The sequence below is a fragment of the Pseudoliparis swirei genome, chromosome 2 (assembly GCF_029220125.1).
Source record: "Pseudoliparis swirei isolate HS2019 ecotype Mariana Trench chromosome 2, NWPU_hadal_v1, whole genome shotgun sequence".
Taxonomy (NCBI): domain Eukaryota; kingdom Metazoa; phylum Chordata; class Actinopteri; order Perciformes; family Liparidae; genus Pseudoliparis; species Pseudoliparis swirei.
This window is the reverse complement of record NC_079389.1, coordinates 4,704,788-4,726,153: the sequence shown is the minus strand read 5'-3', so window position 1 is coordinate 4,726,153 and position 21,366 is coordinate 4,704,788. Positions and strand designations below refer to the sequence as shown.

Sequence of the window (21,366 nt, the reverse complement as noted above, 5' to 3'; positions counted from 1 at the left end):
TAGACTCACTCACATTTATATATATATATTTATATATTTATATATATTTATATGTATATATATACTGTATATATATATATTTATATATTTATTTATTTATATATTTATACATATATATTCATATAATGTACACAATGATATTAGCCGTAAACTTAGCTGTGTTTGGTACAGAACCTCTTCATTAGGATTAGGGATGAACAGAACAAAAATAGCGCAGCTGCAGTCAGAGTTATGACTCATTTCTGAACCTCAGTTTTTGTTTCATCTTTCGGTTTGGCCGCCTTCAATCGCAAGCAATCTTAAACTGTTATTCAAGCCTACTTTACCTCTCTCTCCAAGTTCTCAGAGGTCCTCTCTCTCTCTCTCTCTCTCTCTCTCTCTCTGCTTCGAGGCATCGGAGGAGTTAGAGGCAGACCGTGAAGCTGATTCACAGGAGCAGGAGTGACAGACTCTTAGGGGTGATGTGGTCCAGGTTTTGGGTCCAGCATTTCGCCGATGTCCCTTCAGCGTGAGGACGCCGAAGCTTTGATAGCGGTTGAAGAGTTTAGAACCTGTGTCCAATTTGACGTTGTCAAGAAACCAGCAGCTGACGTCTTTCACAATATGTGAGTAGTACTTTAGTACTTTAGCACGAGTAGTTAGCAGCTAAACCAGAAGCCTGATTGTCTCTATATCTGGAAACATAGCTACTCGTTGGCATTATTAGGCTATTATCCAAACACTAGGTCACATTGGGTTTTATATGTTAATCTATTTCTAATGTTTCAGGAACTCATTGAAGTTGAGTCTGTCTCAAATGCTTTTACACTATTGTGATAATAATAAAAAAAGATTCTGGCAAGATTTGATTGCTTTCGGCGGCTTAAAGGACGATTCAGATTCGATTTTTTGGGTTGTTCTGGCCATCATTGCTGTCAGAAAAAATAATAATTTACTTACCAAGTAAATGGTTTGGATATGAGAATGTAAAGTAGACAGATGGTCGTACAGGTGTTGAGCATTTACCCCCCCCCCCCCCCCCCACACACACACACACACACTCCCCTCCAGGTTAGCCAAAGTTATTTGGAAGAAATGCTCCTAATTCACACGTTCAGTTTGCAGACTGACTTTCTGGTTCAAGTGTGGTAAACTTTGTTGTCGCAGTGTAGTTTCTCAGTATCTCAATAAAAGTCTGCATGATCACCAGGCAGCCGATGCTGAAGTTCCTTGAATGTGCATTCTTTCTAATGGCCAGCAGGAGGCTGACGAGTCAATTGCAATACTTCGTCCCAAAATTTGTCACAAAATAGACAATAAAGCGGCATATGCTTGAGTAGACCGGGGCTAACTTATGAGTGACACATCATAGTCTGGTCTGGGAATGTGTTCTCAGTCAATTTTAACTTTTGTTTAAACATTTTTCTTTAAAATAGAAGTGATTTAATCTCTGTGGTTTAAAAAAGGTTTTCGGGCACTGCAGACAAAATGTCTCAAGTCATGTTGAACTCATTTCCTGATAAGTTACTGTTTATTTAGGGTCCAATACGCATTTCTTTGTGTCCAGAAAAGGTAGACCAGCTGTGTGTGTGTGTGTGTGTGTGTCTTTGTGGTCTTTGCCACGTTCTCACCAGTAGCTTAAAGCTTCCTCTTGGATCCCAGATGTCTGTGTTCTGTTCTGTTATCCAACAGGAGTGATGAGTCGGCCATGCCCGCCCCGTTGGGCACAGACAAGTTGTTTTTTAACATTCCTGGAGCAAGAGAGAGAGGGAGGCTTAAATGCATCAAGCAAAACAAATCTCGTCTGTGTTTGTGTTTCCTGCTGAGCTACAGACAGAGGTGGGGTTACACAATATTGGCCGGGATAGAAGTTGATGCAACGGAATGATGTCATCGCTAAGGATGTTTTGACCCAACGGATGACCGAGACTCGAATGGTCCGTCGGCCTCGAGAGTAGTTCCAGAGCCAGGTGACGTGACCACAGGTGGCCATGACAGACTCTCTAAATGAATGTTGACTGAACACTGAAGACGTTCTGTTCGCGAAGTGTTTGGCTTCGTCCACTTCTTCGGCCGCTCTGATGGCGTTACTGTCGCGATACAATTAGAATGAGATTAACTTGTAATTGACTGAGTGTGAACATCGGGCTCTGGGACAGCAGCTGTCCACCTCTGGTGATCACGGCTGCTGGCCTCTAGACACCCATCTCCGCTCCAAGAATGCGATCCCGTCGAAAACGCAGACAAAGACGTCGGCCACGGCGTCGAAGATGCAGTGAGACGTCTAGTCCCTCCGCGCTATCAATCCCTCCGTCTAGTCCGAGGCTTTGGGGGTTGGATTAGGCTGCGTTGACTCCGAACATTGCGCAACTCTTGATTGCGTAACAGCCAAGACAGACAACAAATAAAGGCCTTCTAGGAAAAGACTTCATTGGCCACAAAGAGAGAACAAGTGCCTTGTGTTATGGAGCGTCCCCGTTTGTTCCCAGGCTGCGGGGGGGGGGGGGGGGGCACAAGGGCAAGGGCTAGTCCTGGGTGAGGGGGGGTTATCTGCTGCCCATAATGTGAGGGAATAAATAAGCAGTCTGTTACCTCCTCAAGGAAACAGCTTTCGTCCAGCTGGCCAGATATTCTCTCTCTCTTTCTTTTTCTCCAGCTATCTTTACACCGCTGATGTGGCTCAACAGCAGAGCCATAATTCATTCTCATCATTTTCCACCAGATCCTTTTGTCCCGTATTTAGATATTTGCCCCGTAGGGGGAGGTACCTCATGAGTCACTTCTTTTGTGTTCAGTTAACTTGTGTTCTCGCGGATGATGTGATCTTCAACTATGACGTTTAGAAGTCTGGTTACTTTGACGTGACTCATTTTTCCGGCTTAACTTTTTTGAGTTTAACTGGTGTTTTAGACCAAGGCTTGGTCTACAGGCTACCGTCTAGTTATGGATGGACACAGGAGATGAACTTTACAAGCAAAGAGGGACAACCTTTTCTCGCGTTAACTCAACAAGCTTTTCTTTGGGCTCCATTGGGAACACTGGCCTCTCCTCCCTCTTTATTATCTTTTCTTTTTAAAGAGTTCTATTCATGCACAGGCCTTCCTTGGTCTTTCTCACAAAGGCATTGCTTTAAAAAGCTGTGTTACACTCGCCAAGAACAAATACTGTACATTTATACGTGGGTTGTCCTGGCTTCTCCTTCCTCGGGAGCAGAAGTCAATAATATATATATATAGTTTTTTCTGGTCAAGGCTGTCAATAAATACAGGTTATAAAACCGTGGACCACCACTACTTCTTAAATGTTATTTGTGCTCGTAATTTAAGAGTTCTTTGTTGTTGTCGCTCTTTCTTGTTTATCTGTGAGTCTGTTGGGATTTTAAAAAGGGAAAAGGGGATAAGAAGTCATTTGAGACACATTAACAAAAATGACGTAGTTTAAATCGGCTGAAAGTTCGCACACATATTCCTCACCAGGAAGCATCTGGTCAGGAGCAAGACCCCCGTTGGTGTCGGAGGCCTTCACCACCATGCCGATTAGCACAAGAGCTTTTTGGAGCGTTGCTTTGAGGAGGGTCTGTCTGAGCCATCGGGGATGAAGTGGCTCCGTCTCTGGAGTCTCTCCAGGTGGTAGCTAGACAGCGTTGGCCCATCAAAGCCTCCTCTTACCCCTGGAGCCACATAGAGACCGCCAGGTCATCACAACCTCTCCTCAATTGGCCCCTCGACATTTTCCTTTCCGCAAAACCTGCTGCTAACGACTGCTGCTGACTTGAACCTCGTCCAAAGTGAAACACAAAGCCCTGTGTGTTGTATTCATGCAACATGTAGTCTGTAGTCTTTGTATTTATTTAGTTTCATATACAAAAAACAATACATAATTTCCCGTTCCTGTTACACCTCATAAATGTTTAATGTCGGTGTTCTTTTCGCTTGAAACCTTTGGTTTAATTTGACCCTTTTAAAAATTTACATAAAAAGTCTAAAAAGTCACTTACAAATAATATTTTTCTTCTAGGTTTTTAATTGGTGGAAAAGGGTAATAATTATTAACATAAATAAAAAAGGAAGATAAAGAAAACAAAACATGGTCAAAATAAAAAAAAATGGAAAAAATATTAAAGAAGTTAAATATTTAATTCTAAAAAACAAGGGTTAAAAAAAAGGCGGCAGTTTAAAAAAACTTTTCTCTTTTTTTTACACAAAGGTTAAAAGTGTGCTATGTTTTTCAAGAGGAAACATCATATAAAAGTAAAAAAATTTAATATCGTGGATGAATAATTGTTTCTTCAGTGAACATTGATCCAGTAAAAAAAGTGGCCTATTTAGATGAACCATGATAGAACCTATCTTAACATTGAACTGCAGCATTACCAGTATTATTTAATAACTTAAACACATTCACATACGTCTTTTTTAAATACACTGAGCATTACATACCTCACAAAATAAAATAAATTTAATTCAAATACCAAATTTTGTCAAACATTCACACGTAAATTTTGTCAAACATTTGAGATGAATCTCAGCAGCGAAAAAATGAATCATTGTCTTTCGCAGGGTCCTCTCTGGTTCTCTGACTGAGGAGCTGGTGTTGAGTGTGTCCCTGTAAAAGGAGGTTGTTGTTTTTTTGGTGATGTGTTCCTGTTTTTCCCCGACCAATTGTACTTTAATTTACTGTTGAATTTGTTTGTGTGTGTTTCTTGTCACGAGTTCTTTCTTCCGCCGAAAATTCGCGACGTTGTTCTCGAAGGAGGGTGTCAGAGGGTTCTTTTCGATTCAGCAGCGGAGCGACTGTTACGGAGACTGATTTTCAACTTTGTGATCAATAGATTCTGGAAAAAAAAAAAAATATCTTTGTTTTTTAAAAAAAAAAAAAAAAAAAAATAAAGCTAAATTGTAAAAAAAAAATAATTTAGTGTGTTTTTGCAAAAATTAAATGCGCGTAATTTAATGAAAGTTAACATTTAGTTATATTATTCAAGAATTAATGTTTGTCAATTGTGTTTGCCTGACAGCAGAAATAAGGTTATAAATAACATTAAAGATTCACAAGGAAACAACACAGTGTTTACAATAACACTATTTACAATACAACATGTTGTGTGTAACAGTGTGTGTGTGTGTGTGTGTGTGTGTGTTGTGTGTGTGTGTGTGTGTGTGTGTGTGTGTGTGTTGTGGTGTGGTGTGTGTGGTGTGGTGTGTGTGAGTGTGTGTGCATGTGTCCTCCTGGTGGTAACTGGAAAACAGTCTCTCTCGTCTAGTTCTTGACTACAGGCTTTGAGGCGCCTTCCTGAGTTCAACAACTCTTCTTCTGTTGTTGAATTCTTGGGTTAGTGGCCCCGTCCGTTGCTGCTCCTGCACAGTGGCCTCCTAAGTCCCAGTGGGGTGTGGTTCCTCACCTCTCCACGCAACGTTCAGCGGACCAGAGTGACTTGCATGCTGCCTGTCAGATGCGGACTGTCTCTCAACAGAGCTCTGCAGTCCCCTACAAGGAATTGAGGAGCAGTCTCAGATGCTCAGCTGATCCTCTGGGAAACTGAACTTTCCTCCGCTGCCCTGAGGTGGTAGAGGCGCTGCTTTCTGTGTTTGTGCTGCCCAGTGTGTCTGTCACGATGTGCCGCCTTTTGGTTTGAGTAATCCCCCCAGGTTTAGACCCATCACCCTCTCCCTCTCCGTCCCCAGTTCCTATACCCTAGTCTCTCCACAGTGCCTGTGAATCCTCCCAGTTGAAAGCAGCAATCCTGTGTACAGTTTCCTGTCACAATGGATGGCTTTAGTTTTGGTGACATTCATGAGATTGTTGTTGCAGATACCTAGCACCAGGCCGGCAGAACTTCGTGATGGGCATGGAGGGCCTGTTGCTGGAGATCAGCCCACCACTGGTGGGTGGTGTGCACTGGGCGGTGTTGATGGTGTTGAGTGTACACAGGCCACAGTGTAGGTGTGACAGGGTACCTGGGGGGATCCTGTGTTCAGGGTGAGGCGGTTGTGTGGGTTGGATCTCCACCCTTCAGCCCCAGTCACTGTCCAGGAGGCAAGTCAGTGTCCCACAGTCCAGGAGCCAGCTCAGCAGGCCACATCAGTCGGAGGGAGTGTGCTGTTGAAGCAAGAAAGCCACTATCAATCTGACAGGACTGACTTCATGTACCCCCCTCTGGCTGTCCAGATGAGTCTGTGGCAAGGTAACTGAGAGACAGCATCATGAGGGATCTGTTTGGGCATCATGGGGAATAGCAGTGGGCGGTGGCGAAAGGCAGAGGTCCATGGATGAAGGAGGTTATCAGATGTAGTCCTTTATGTGCTTCAGCGGATTTCACGAGGACCGTAGTGAGGCACTGCTCGAATTCTCTTGATACATGCTGGACTTTGTGGGGGGGATGACAGACGGAGTGGATCTCGGAGGCAGCAGGGGGTTGACCACAGTCTGTGGTGAACACTGGAGGGTCTACAACCAGCTAGCAGCTCTGGTAATCTGCCCCTTCAGTACAGCCCTCACACTGTGACTGACCTGCAGCTTTCCTGGTGTTCACAAGTCACAGAGACCACACTGTGTGGCTCGGTCTAGAACTCACCGTTCGTCCTGTGCGTGTTAACTCACGCCGCGCTTAAGTTGTTTGAGCCCCGGTAAAGTGCGCTAAACCATGTTGCCAGCTCCAACGCTGTGAATGAGTTCAGGTGCCGCGTGAATCGCCTCTGGTGCACTAGTGTGGTCTGCTCTGTAGTCCGTGATAGTGGTCTGCTCTGCCTAGTGGCCTGGTGTCTCTGCACTCCCTCTTCCAAAGTCTTCCTGCTTCGCCACCGCCTCCTCAGTCCATGTAGCTCTCCTGCCTCTGCCCCGCCTCAGACCATATGGATTCAATGGCCCATGTTGCCGGATACAAGACCGAGTTTATAGCAGGTACTGCCCTTGGTTACTTGGACGAAATAATTATCAACTTGGATGAGGAAGTAAAAACGATGAGGCTCGCTACCGCTCATTACGCTGGCCGCACTGGATCGGACTGGCTTCATTGTTACTGGCAGACGACGATGCCCTGTCTGAACTGGACAAGCGTCCTGAGCGACCAGACCTTGATGCGTCAGACCACCGCGCACTCCATTGCACCACGCCGGAAGCAAGAACATCCTTTTCCGGCCTCCCACCGGCGGAAAAAGGCGAGATCCCGAACGCCTCTTGAGAACGGAGTAGAGGTCCTAGAGGCAGCTCAGCAGCTTTTGGTAATTTGCGATGGCCGCTGGTAAAGTTCTCAGCACTTTTGTGAGGGTGAAAGTTCGCATGACTTTTTACCCTAGGCCCCACCACACCACCTCAGCGTCCGATGACCCAACATACTGATGCAACTGTAACACATGCTTCAGGTGTGTATACGCTACGCCGTGCGTGTGGTGGTATGTAGACGGCTGTGGTGATGACCGAGCTGAACTCCCGATGGTGAGTGTGATGCTATGGAAGGTAGAATCAGTTGTTCCCAGAAAGGCGAGCAGGAGCAGGAATCTAGCTCGGGAGGCATGGTCTTGCATGTTGTTTGTTTGCTACACCCGAACCCTCAACCAGACTCTTTACCAGACTCTTCCGTTCTCTCCGCACGGAACTCGAAAAGCAAGAGAACGATTAAGTTATGCACATCCGTCGCACCAGCGGGTCAGCCACGTCCGACAGTCAAGAGACAGTCCTGTAGTCGTCTCCATGTGAATTTGAATCTGATCCCATCCATAACATCATCCTTATTAAGGAGAGACGTTAGCAAGCAGAGGAGGGCTGGTGGGAGGGGGGCGGGCCAACTCTTCCAGTTCCGCTTTCCCTCGATGTTTCGCTTCCTTCCGATGTTCCCCCGGCTCCACTGTTGTTGATGTGTTGTTCATTTTGCACTGATCTCTGCGACTTGGATCGATGATCGATGACAAAAAAAAAAAAACCTTGCGAAAAGTTTTTATGTCCAAAAGTGTGCTGCGTCGATGTGCTGTGCTGTGATGTTGTGTGTGAAAAGAAAAAACAAAAAAAAAAAACACAAAAACTAAAAGAGCGCACAATCTCCGCGGAGCTACCTCGACGGCGTCTGGACACAGCCGCGCCATCTTAAAACAACAATTAATCAACATGTCTGTTTCCGCCTCAATGTAAATGTCTAATAATCCGTCGTCCCTGGGCACGTTATTTTCATTTCGTGCTCTAATATCATTACAACACGATACAGCCTAATGCAACACAATGTGATGCAATGCATGAATACATTACACAAGTAGATTCACCAATGAGAGTGTGGAGCGGCAGTTCCTGAGATAAGGTCGTATGATTAGGTGTGATTGCAGGTTTGATTTGTACTAACTCCTCTCTGACTTTGTTCTCCTTCACTTTTTTCAAAGTCAAACTTTGCAGAGAGAATGTTAACATATTTTAATATGATTTGTGAGAGTTTTAAACCTTTCAACTGCCTCATTCCAAACATATAATCCTCCTGGAAGTGCTTTTTTTCCATTCGGACCTGACATTTTAATATTTTTTCTGTGTGCCATCTTCATTTACTCTTACCCAGTAAGATATAGACTGATATGTACACATCTGGACAAAAGAAAAACAAATTTAAAAGGTAAAAATGGAAAAAGTATTTAAGTAGTCCTAGTGGTTGCAGAGAGACAGCCTTTTTAGTTTGGGTGTGCAATTTTCAGAGCAGAGGCCTAAAAAAAGCTTGGTGCTTAAAAAGTTAAACCATCGCTTTAGTGTTTGTTTAAAAGGTGGGATAATGAATGATTTCTATTAACTCAATAGAAATACTATTCCAGTTGTGGATGGATTTATCTTTTGAGACTTGACATGTGCCACGTCTGTCGGACAACGCAGTCCCCTCTGGCGTTCGCCCTGACGCTATCATCCCTCCACGCTATGAACTGACTCAGTGTGGGAGGCTCGACCCACGAAGCACCAGCATCTGTAGCATGTTTTAAAACTCTCTAACTTAAAAAGATTGTGCTTTTGAAGTCGTTTGGCAACGGTGATAGCTATCGGCCTTTCAAGTGTTTACAGAGTCTGTTGGACACTAAAAGACTTCACGAAAAACATCCGGTTGGTGAGTCTCTGTGGCCGTCCTTGTAAAGAACGTACAGATGGTTTTGTTTAGAGACCTGAGTTGCTCAGCAGATCTGATCCACGGGCCGAGGCCACGGCTAGTTTGTGTTGAACATGTGTAGAAACAACCATGTCATCGGCATACAGTCAAATGTTGAGCAGACTAAAAGCAGCTCATTGACGTACAACAGAGGCGTCAAACTCATGATCACCGTGGGCCAAATCAGCATCATGGCCGCCCTCTTAAAGGGCCGGAAACACTTTATAAACTCCTCCAACATATTGTTAGATAACTCTTTGCATTATTGTTTATTTGAGTGTAAAAATATTGTACATAAGAAAATGTCTCTAATATTACAGCATGAATCCAATTTAATCTAAAACCTTCAAAATAAAAGCACAGGATATTTTTCTTTAATTTCTTTAAGAAAAGATGATTGCGTGTCTTTAAAGTCGCCAGAGGCCACATAAAGCGATGCGGCCTTGTGTTTGACACCTGTGATGTACAAGTACAACGAAATAGGGCCTATCATTGACTACTCCCTCTTGGAGGTAACAGCTTATGATACCACTTTGACAGGTTTCAGGCTTTCACCAGTAGGTTTCCCCCCTAAGCGCCAAGGATCAGCAACAAGAGGGATATTTAGTCATATCTTTGATTACTTTCAGACTTCAGATTGTGTCTCTCCTCTCCACCGCCTCGCTCCTCAGTCCCTACTGCTCCTTTATGGAGACAGATTGGCCTCAGCTGGGCTGATTACCAAGATGGTGAATGAATCTGTCAAATATGTTTTGTTATTTTATTTTTATTGTTGATTTCAAAATATTGTTTTTTATATTTTATTTTAGGAAACAAATCAATGGATTTCCTTCTTTCTTCAGCCCAGCTGAGGCCAATCAGACACTATTCCTTGACCCCCCGCTCCGCTCTACCCACTCTGCAGCCGACCCTAAACACCTTTTTAGATATAGTATTTTGCAAATTAACTTCAACTCTAAAGAATATTTCTCTAATACGAATAAGAGCCTGCCGACAGCCATACCATCGTGTCAGCCATTTTGAAAGTGAACACAACACCCACATCAATATCGATCACTACCCCTGTTGGCCCTCGAATCTTCTAATCCCAGAGAGTTTGCACTCACACACATTGATCCAAAGTAATCTTTGATGTATATTTAATGAGCAAGTGTTCACTAGAATGAGTTCCTGTACTTACATTTGACGGGGCACTTTCGGGGGTATTTATGTTTGCAATAACTAAACTGTATTTTAATGTACTGTGTGCCTCTCCACTAATGTGCTGAGGCTTTCCAACCAAATTCAAATTGGAAGCTCTTGCGTTGGCATCGTTCACATTTTTGGCTCATTTGGCCGTTATTTTGTGTTGCAGATATAATTATATGTATTAATTAAAGTAAATAATGAAGATTAATCCTTTTGTCTAGCAGGAGACAAGTTGCATTATTTCTATCAGGTCTCTGTTGACTCTTAATTCATCTTCTCTGATCTTCTCATGTCGAGTGAATCCAGCTCAGGTGATGTAATCGCCTCTTTACACGGCCTCAGTATTACTTTAATAGCCGGCCTTGAGCCTCCTCACACACTACAGACATGCAGTTGTTGCCAAATCAATAATTCAGCCATTATCTTACTCCAAAATGGCACCAGGCTAAACTTACTGCCTCGCAAGTCCAGCTACTGAAGCTCATAATCCTCCAGGGCTTCTTGAATGTAAATACTCTCTCAGCTGTATATTTCCGTCGTGCTATTAAGCGCTTCGCAGCATTCGAGGCCCGAGGGGACGTTCCCAGAACAAGTTTTCATCACTGCTTTTCATTAATGTGACACTTGTGGACCTGAGCAGTTTTGGAATGCACATTCTCTCTCTCTCTCATACACAAATCCAGAGCAGCACTTGGCGTGTTGGTCCATGTAAGTTAAAGGGGAAACATGCTATTTCCGCTGTAAAAGGGGATCTATTGCCACGAGGGTCAGAGGTCGGAGTTTAAGGATCAAGAGGTCACACAGTTGCGCCATCTGGCCGACAGAAACCTCAGAATATCTGGCACCGCTTTCCCGCCTACAGCATGTTGTGTTTTGTACAGTTTTGATCCAGGATGTTGTGCGTGGGCAATATTATTTGGCTCTGCTTGCGTTTTATGACCATAATGTGCTTGATTTCACTTAAATTGATCTTGTTTGTGTTTTTTTAAGCTTTTTGTCATAAACTTGAAGTGTTATTCAATCAAACTTTTATTACAGACTCAAGGTCCAGATATGACAAAACATTCAAATTAGGGCTGGGCAACGATTACAATTTTTAATCGCGATTAATCGCATGATTTCCCTGATTAATCACGATTAATCACGATTAATCGCATTTGTATACGCAAAATCCAATAATTAATTCAAAAGTCGTGTATAGCGCACTTCTATTTTAAATGTTCTGCCATATGAATGAAAGTGCCATAACATGTGTTGTCCCTGTTAGAGTGAGACACCAGAAAACACTTTCAGTGCAGTTTGTCAATTCCTAGAACTTGACACTTATTTAAATGTACTGCCATATGAACTAAAGTGCCAGAAAATCTGTCAGGACATTGTCCAACGCTGTTGTGCAGAAACACTGTGACAGAACGCTGGAGACTGAGCGAAGCAGGGTCATGATCAAAGGCAGTCGTCTCGCAGCAGCGATCATATTTCGTGCACTATCTGCTCAGTGTGGTGACTTTATTTGACACATTCCACTGCTGTGCAACTTCAGTAAAGTGTCTCGCGCACGTTTCAGCATCATGTCTCCCCTCTGTTTTCATCACAGTCAGGGCATGTGAATGGGGGGTGCTGAGATTAAACATCTCTCTTGTTCTGCCTGTTTTGTGATATACATGCCTAAAAGGTGCCTAATATTTCTAGACTGAAATAATATCGGCATTATAATTATTATAACTACGAGGATTTTTTAGTTGCCTATTTTGTGAAGCCCCCTCAGGACTTGGTGTCCTACGCACAGCGCGTAGTGCGCTATGGGAGCGGCGGCGCTGGTCGTAGTGTACAGCATGCCCACAAACAACAATGAACTAGTGGAGGCGGCGAGGTGCTCCATGTTGCCAGATTGGAGATGGTGAAGTATCGTACCAAAGGCTCAACATGGTTGTATTTGGAGGATAATTATCGTGTATCTGGCAACCCTGAGATCGGTCGACCAATGACTGTTCTCTATTCTGTCAGCTCACGCAAGAAGGTGGAACGTAAGGGAGATACCATTTCCAAAACTTGTAAGGGGTAAATACTAGTTTATGAAAACCCAGAGAAACACAAATATCCGACGAAGCAAAATCCCGACGTTTTTGGAATCCCTGCCGGACGCATTTTTTAGGTCTCAAAAGCAGGACATGTCCGGGGAAAACCGGACGTCTGGTCACCCTAACTAACTGGCCTGCAGTAGCTCTCCACTTCGCTGTGGCATTGGTTCGCTTCTCTTCTCTTGGTTGATCTCCTCCCTGCAGCGGCGTCTGCCGAAGCCTCGCTCCACTGTGTGTTTGGTTGTATGATTTGCTGGCATCAACGGTGTGTTTAGCATTTAAATGATATTTAAGACTGAAGTACTCCGGTGATAAGACAATTCATCTTGGCAGTGGTTACATATGACTTTGTTTCTGTCGACTCTGCCGTCTTTAAGAACTTTAAATTGAAAATGGCCATTTAGAATCTCCGTACTCTTCTCCATGTTTGTTAAACCGCGAATGACTTTCTTTTCCGGTTCCGCAGCAATCAGTAGCAGACTTTTACAAAATAAAAGCCTGTGAGCAACACACTTTTACAATAATAAAATAAATAATAAAACCTGCGTTAACGCGCGATCAAATAATTGTCGGCGTTAATTAATTGATTGCGTTAACGCAAGATTAACGCGTTAACGTGCCCACCCCTAATTAAAATATAATAAGAATACACACAAAATCACAAGTAAAAAACAAACAAACTGCACATGCTTTATAAATAGACAGCTCTACCAGTGTCTCCACAGCTGGGACTGATAGCATGTAGGGCTGAATTTTATATTTGATAAAAACATGATGATCTCATTTTCGGAGTCATCAACCCGGCAGATATATTTGTGCATTAGATTTCTTAAAACCGCTTTGAATGTGTTGACTCCTGCAGCCACAAACATCTCACTGGCACTAGTCCACCTATTGATGCAGAGGATGTAGCGACGCAACCAATCGGTTATTCCAGGCCGTCCAGACATGGTTCACTCTCCCCGGCTGTCGTATAATTAGTCAGGGCGATGGGGTTGGGGATCGCAGACATTCCCCTCTGACTAATATGCTTTGGGGAGTACTTCCAGACACGCACCGATGTGGACACGCACAGTGTGAGATATTACACATGCATATGCCCTTTCTTATCACGCCAGGGCTATTTGTAAAGGCGTACATGTGTTTGTCTCCACCAGAAGGAAAGCAGCAGCAGACGTAGCACACGGCACAGAAGCAGTCTCAACATAAATAGTCTGCTTGGCGTAAAAAGTGACATATTGGGTTTCCTGTGTGGTACAAATGGGGATTCAGGGGAACGCTTATCAGTCTAAAGTGAAGACAGATGGGGAAACAACATTTTAGTCATTCATTGGATGTGAGAGTCGGATCACGGGACTACAGCTGGCATCATCGCTGTCATCATCATCATCATCATCATCATCATCATCGGTGAAAGAATAGAGTGAGAGGTAGAAAAGAGAGTCGGTGTGAGTCAAAGGGATTAAAAGATGTGTTTCTATTGAAGGAGTCAAATTATGGAACAACGTTAAAATGGATATAAGAATGGTCAACTAATTTTTGTTTCTTATTTATAAAACAAATTTTGAGGGTTATAAGTGTGATTGAAACGTATGTATATGGAATATGTACACTACCGTTCAAAAGTTTGGGATCACCCAGACAATTTTGTGTCTTCCATGAAAAATCACACTTTTATTTATCAAATGAATATAAAATGTAGTCAATACATTGACAAGGTTAGAAATAACAGGGTTTTTCCTGCATAGAGAAAATTTGGGCGCGCGCCTACGCTGTTTTCCCGATCGCCTATGACAAATCCCGAGCGCCTAAGGCAAAAAAAAGTCTGGGTTGGAAAAAATAAATAAAAATCACCGCTGAGCGAGGCGGTGATTTTTGATTAATGTATTTTTGATTAATGTTATCTTTATTGAAAAAACAGTGCTTTTCTTTGAAAAATAAAGACATTTCTAAGTGACCCCAAACTTTTGAACGGTAGTGTATGTGTATATATATATATATATATATGTGTGTGTGTATATAATCAAATAAATCAGAACATTTATATGAAATAAAGAAAATAATATATATGTACAGTATATAAATGTATATATATATATATATTATTTTCTTCATTATTTTTTCGTTATTTTATATTAATTTTCTGATTTATTTGATTATAATAATTTAGGATAGGAATATATAATATTTTTTTGCTTCCACCTATACCTTTTCAGTCTTTCTGTTTTGTATATATTCTAGAATAATATCGTATTATATTGCAATGATTGACTGAATAAAATACACAATAAAAAATAAATAATAAAATGAGGGGAAACAGCATCGCAGTAATCCAGAAACTTCCATCGAATTCCATCTGCTTGAAATGAGGGTGTCAAACAGAGACAACATTATTTTCGTGGAGGCCCCAAAGTCACATGTTTATCGTTATCCAGAATGACCAGTGATGGTGAAGTCCTGTCCCGCATGCTAATGTGTACAGATGGCTGTGTGATATAAAACTGGACTGAAGAGCTTTTAAACTGTGGGAAAAAAAGTTTGTTGAATTCTCACACAGTCCAAGGGAACAACCACGTTAAAACAACCACGTTAAAACATCTACATATGACGATGTCATTCCCTCATATTCCGTATCACATCAGCAGCAACTCCATGTATTCATCTTTCTATTTTCTAGTTTCTGTTTTCTCCATCTGCCTGAAGCCGGGTGGAGTTCTTCTCCCCGCTCCCCGGCTCGGGAGGAGCTCATTAAATGTCCGTTGTTGGACGAGGTCACTCTTTCCATTACATGGAGTGTTTTTAGGCTAAGGAGCATCGCTGCATATGTGCGGCATGGAAAGGGCTCATTTCTGATGCTGTATGCCTTATTATGTTTTTAAGCACCTTTAAAAAAATATATATATATAACTATATATAGTTCTAACTTAAACAAGTCGTATATATTTATCCTGGGTATGTTTATATGGAGAAAAACTCTTTAATTTGCCCAGTGGGGACTCGTAACTCACTGCACACCTCGAGGAAGAGAGCCTAACCTACAGGGACTGATGTCATTCTATCAAGCTCTACCCCCATTCTGTTGTGATAGACCTCCCACATACGCACACCACACGCAGCAGGCTCAGCCTTTAGACCAGTCCGAGCTACTGAGCAGCCAGCAACTGCCGTCGCTCTCCGACACAGCGCCTACGGAGAGAGGGAGGAGGAGGAGGAGGAGGAGGAGGAGGAGGAGGACAGTAGCCACAACCTAACTCCCCCAAACTCCCGCTGTACTCCCCCGTGTCCCACCCCTGGGGGGGGAGGGAGGGCGACTACGCTGCAGGGCTTTTTTTTAATCATCTTAGATTGGGATTGTACCTTCCGTCCTCTGCTCACACAGGTAGGGGCAGGTGTGTTTCCTGCTATTTCCTTTTGACTCTGACCTACTTCAAAGTTGTTTTTTGAAGAGATGTCGTCCATTTAGCTGCAGCTGCAGGTGATTTGTAAAGGTTTCTGAAATGTAGAAAGGGTGGGCAGCTCTGATTTTACGACGTCGGTCTATGTTTATCGACACGACCGAATGCATTGAATGTGTGTGTGACTTGACACTTGCAGTTTCACGAGCCGTATAAATGTGTGATGATGACTTTATTTGGAGCCTCCAGCCTTCAGCGGGTGGGGCGAGACAGCATTGGCTTTTTGGGGGGAGAATTCACAGCAGCAGCTTCCCCAGAAAACTGGAAAAGTTTGCATTCACAATGAAGTTCTCGAGTCCACGGTCTCTACTGACTACGGTCATCATGACAACGGTACTGACACTGAAGATTCACTGTCCGAATGCCATGCGATACTGCAATAGGCCGTTATCGGACTCGACGCGCTCGAGGCTACCGCAGCCTCTTTTTTTTTCACGCATGCGGTCCGCCGACGTGCGAATCGAGTGAACACACCAACGGATTAGCAGTAAAAACACATAAACTGTGTTTGTCTGTGACCAAGAGACCCCAGATGTGTTTCTACCAGCAGCATGCTCCAGCGCCACAGTGCTATAGTGCTACAGCGCCACAGTTCCTTGGCACGTTGCCCCGGGCCGGCCGAGGAGACCTTGCAGTGCCCAGTGTACGCCCACCGAGCTCCATTACAGAGCCCGGTATTCACCGAAGCTGAGATGGAGATATCTATAAGTTACAGAGACACAGACAGCTTCTTTGTGCAGCTGTAGAATCAGGAGATTCCTCCCCATGAGTTATGAGGTGACTTGGGAACTAGAAGAGGAATGATCTGACACGGTATTGTAATGTTATTGAATGCGTTGCCACACAAACTGTTACTTAAAGCAGGGTTTAATATTTATCTTTTCTTTTCTTTGTTCTATAAAATGGGGTAAATGGGTCCGAAAATGCTGATTTTGTATATATTAGCAATTATCAAAAAACCCAAAGCTAATTGATCGGTTTAATCTTCATTGAGGTAAAATGATTTTCACCCACATCCTCTAACTGTTTCCAGACTAATTAATCTGCTTGTGGTTCAGCTCATAAACTTTATCTTTACCTGCCGCCATTTCCTCGCCTGGAGCCGGAGCAGTACTGAGCATGTGAAACTCCCAACGGGTGGGAAGGAAGTGAAATGGCTTCACTACTTGGATATTTCCATCATCGGCTCTGGAAAACTCTGTGTTTTAATAGTTATTTTCTACCACTTGCCCAATCGATTAATGAGTTGCTCGAGTTCCTCAGCCCAAAGTGGCATTTTACTAGACCGGGACCAAAGCCCAAAGCCTTATTGGTGAGCCCTGAAGGAGAGGTCGTGTGTGATATTTCAGACGTTACACATACATCTGTCTCACTTGGGTGGAAGGGAAAAGAAAGTGTGTGTGTGTCTTTCACTCGTTGCAATGTTGCCTCTCTGTAGGTTGAGTTTTTGTTTTGCTTTCGGAGTCCAGGAAAACCCTCCAGGCCTTCCTCACTCAGTGACGCTGATTTTCCAGCGATGACTAAACTCTCCTGAAGTCGATCTCGGGGGGGGGGGGTGGTCACCCACCCAACCAACCAACTTCTTCCTCACTGGACTTGGGTGTGTGTGTGTGTGTGTGTGTGTGCGTGTGTGCATGAGCATATGTATCAGGGTTCTTACGGTCATGGAAAACCTGAAACAGTCATGGAATTTTAATATGGTTATTTCCAGGCCTGGAAAAGTCATGGACATTTTTTATATTTACATGTTCATTTAGGCTGATTTTGAAAAAATTATATGTTTTTAAAAGAAAGAAGCTTAAATTATACTTATATTAATTTTTTTCTACTGCGAGTGACTGAAAAGTTCGTTGGCCATAGCAACAGTAGCTCAGGGATAATCCACTATCATGTACTGTGTACACCGAGATTTCAATAAATGTTTGGTCATGGAAATTTGGTTTAAAGTCATGGAAATCCATTGGTCAAAATGTGTATGAACCCTGTATCATGTGTGGCGTTTAGGGCTGCAACAACTAATCGATAAAATCGATAAAAATCGATTATTAAAATAGTTGGCAACGAATTTCATTATCGATTCGTTGTGTCGCGCGATTATTACGGCGCTCAATAAGTCACGGAGTATAAACAAAGTAGAGTTGAGCGCAGAGCGGCGCAGGGGAAACCAGAGCGGAGGGAGAGACGAACGCTGCGTTGTGAGAGCCAATCAGCGCTGAGCTGCTCCTCTGTTGATGAATCTAATTGGCTGCTGCTGCTCACGTGGCGCTGGATGCGGAAGTCATTCACGTCGTCGGAGACATTCACGGAGCTGTGTGCGCCTCCGGGTGACGTTATGAACCCAGACACCAGGGCGCTACATGTCACGACGTGTGTGGCATTTCCACAAGAGTATAACGTAGAAAACGTGGTTATTTATTCCGTGGCGGATAGCGGAAAATATTTTTCCACGGAGAAAGGTAACGGAGATAAACCACGACTCGCTGTGAGCGCTGCGCGTGCAGACAACGTTTAACGGAGCGGAGCAGCGCGTGCGCTCTGATCGCTCTTTTAATGAAGTATCGATTCTAAAAATATGCTAAATCACATCGTTTTTAACGTACGGGTACTTTGTTAGTATCGCTACACCGTGCACCGTGACAGCAGCAGATGTAGCGGACTAACATTCAAGCTAACCTAACTTCCCAAACACTGTGGACATCTGAACGCTGATTGGCCGAGACGCGACACGTCCATCAAAGATGTTTTATTGCGAAGAAGAGCACCACTTCACATTTTTTCCGCGTCTCACTGCAATCTCAATGGCAGCGGGCCAGGTGAAAAAAATAATAAATCGGAACGCGTCTCTGATATTGTTCAGGGGGCCGGGCCACATGGGGACCACTGCTCAGGAGAGGAAAGCTGTCAGTCTGTTTGTGACGGGTTCATCACCATGGTGACCAGTGAACAGGGTTCATCACCATGGTGACCAGTGAACAGGTTCATCACCATGGTGACCAGTGGATCTCCAGGACCTTTCCATGACTTTAAACCACATTTCCATGATTAAACATTTTGTGAAAACTCTGTCTATACGTGACAAAGTGAGAAGATGTAGTATTTAAACTAACAATGAGAATTCCAAAGCATACCGTATATATACCGTGTAAATACAAATTTGAATAAAACAAATTTGCATTACTTTTCCAAATATTTTGGGATTTTATTTTTTTCAATTACTTTTCTAGGCCTGATAATAGCCATTTAAAAATTCCATGACTTTTCAGGTTTTCCATGACCGTACGGACCCTGTTTTGAATAAAGGGTTGAAAATTGTTTTTTTATCCGATTAATCGATAGAATAATCAACCGATTAATCGATTATCAAAATAATCGTTAGTTGTAGCCCTAGTGGCGTTCCATCCAATTCAACTTAAAGTCTGTGATGTTCATCCATTCATCCGCTTTCTACGTCATCCTGTCCAGTCATAAGCAAATAATCGACAACTGATACGTCTTCTGTTCCGCTGGTTTCCCTCAGTTGGCTTGAGAAAGTGAGAAAATGATTTCGCCGTTTTTTTCCACACTGCATGCCACAGACCCTGCTCATTTCCTGAAGCTGGTAGAATAAGTGGACCCGAGCCAGTGTTTCGTTTAACTGCAGCTGTTTTGGCCACGCCCACACACTTCCCCCCGATACCCCTGAGTCCCTCTATGATAGCACTACCTTGTGTGCCTTTATGAATCCTGTGTGCTTCGAGGGTAACACGTTCGTTTCTGTAATAGCCCAGAAGTACTATTGCTTTGAACATTCTTTGGGAATGAAGCTGATTGGTTGTGCGTTGCCTCCTTCGGCCTCACGGTATTCTAATGAGCCATTGTCTTTGTCATTCTTGTTTATTTTTAGAAGTCATCCACACCGAGGGACCCCTGGACGGCAGCCTCTACGCCAAAGTTCGTAAAAAGGAGTCCGTCGAGGGATCGGTCACGGCGAACGGCCTCCCGCCCGCCGCTGCCGAACACGCCCTGCCCGCGGTCGACCACGCCTTGTCAGTGAGCAGCGACTCGGGCAACTCGACCGCCTCAATCAAGACTGACCGAACTGATGAAGTGACGGCGGCTGCCCCGGCTTCCGCGGTGAGCCAGACGCACGTTCCTGTTGGCGAGGGGCGACCCTCCTCGGACCATCACCACGCCCCTCCTGCACAACAAGCCATCAGTCCCCAAGAGAAACAGGAGCTGGAGCAGCTGCTGAGCGGCTTGGAGGGGCCAATGCATCGGCAGGGCTACCTGTGCAGCCCGCCCTCTGCTGTTGGAGGCATGCTTCACCTGGTTCCTGCGCAGGTCCACGTCAATGGCAACAGTAGCCTTGACCGCGAGACGGACATTTTAGACGACGAGCTGCCGATCAGTCAAGAAGGCAACAGCGTGGACAGTCTCGGGACATTCTCCTCCACGGACGGTCGGGCTACACCCGCTGATCTTTACGACCAGCCCGAGTCACTCGTCGATGGCCAGGACCATGTGCCGTATCTGGAGTGCAGCGTCCCGGTGAAGCATCTGGAAGCCATCCGGCCGCAGGCTGCCTCGTTCAACAAACCTGTTGCCTTGACGCAAAGCAATCTAAACCACTCTCTGTCATTTGGTGCGGAGCCAAATTCTTTGCCACAAGCTCCCGCCCGCACCACCAGCAGCAGGGAGGCCGTCCAGCGTGGTCTCAACGTTTGGCAGCAGTTCGGCGTCCCAGAGGAACCAGTAACTGAAGGCTTCACTTTCAGCCCGCCTCCGTCTGTGGCGGTGATGTCCAGCCACCACAGCCTCCCGCAATTCCCTCATCGCCACAGCGCATCCCAGCAGGAAATTGAGCAATCTATTGAAACTCTTAACCTCCTCATGTTGGACCTGGAGCCAGGCCGCCCGCTGGTGCCAAAGTCCCAAAGTGCTCCGCTGCGGGAGAACAATTTCGTCGTGACCACCCAGCCGTGCTTCTCCCAGAGCCAACCCAGGCCCTCCACCAAGGCCGATGCCACCGTTCACACCCACTCCTCTGGTCCCAGCCAGTCCAGTCACTCGTTGCAGGCTCTGATATCACCTGGGAAGCCCAGTACACCGGAGCCTGTACCTGCCCATGGATCTCTGGGTTACACATCGGAGAGGGCTGGAACCAGTCCTTCCCAGAATGCCTCCCCCGCTGTAGTTGGTCACTTCCAACTCAAGCCCATCAACAGCTACCCGCCAAGCACATTGTGTCAGTCCGGAGAGGTCTCTGAGCCCCAGAGGAGCCCGAGCACGACCTCGGCATCACCCCAGCCGAGAGAAAGTGAGCAAGATGAAGTCGTCAACGTTGACGGGCTGGTGGCCCAAAGAGTGGCAGGTAAGATCTAACATTAAGTTATTCCATCTGAATATATCACAAGCTCCATTTATGACCTCAGCACACAGAGAGAATGACCTGTCATCCCACCGCAGATTGCGTCTTCGTGTGTAATTATCTCGCCGATTTCTATCGGCATGATAAACGGTTTGCCTCACACAATATTCGATGCAACCCGCCGCAAAAACGAGTAAAACAAAATGATACGAT

The 21,366-nt window shown here is 44.5% G+C and overlaps 1 protein-coding gene across 12 annotated transcripts in view; it reads left to right on the top strand.

Annotated features, from left to right (window-relative positions):
* The window catches only part of tns1b (tensin 1b), a 177,684-nt gene that overhangs the window by 137,346 nt on the left and 18,972 nt on the right, over positions 1–21,366 (top strand). For all 12 annotated transcript variants that reach the window (XM_056436808.1, XM_056436722.1, XM_056436758.1 and 9 more), the window contains one exon: positions 19,690–21,156. In XM_056436808.1, coding sequence (XP_056292783.1) covers positions 19,690–21,156 — 1,467 coding nt within the window. The remainder of the gene's footprint in view (positions 1–19,689; positions 21,157–21,366) is intronic.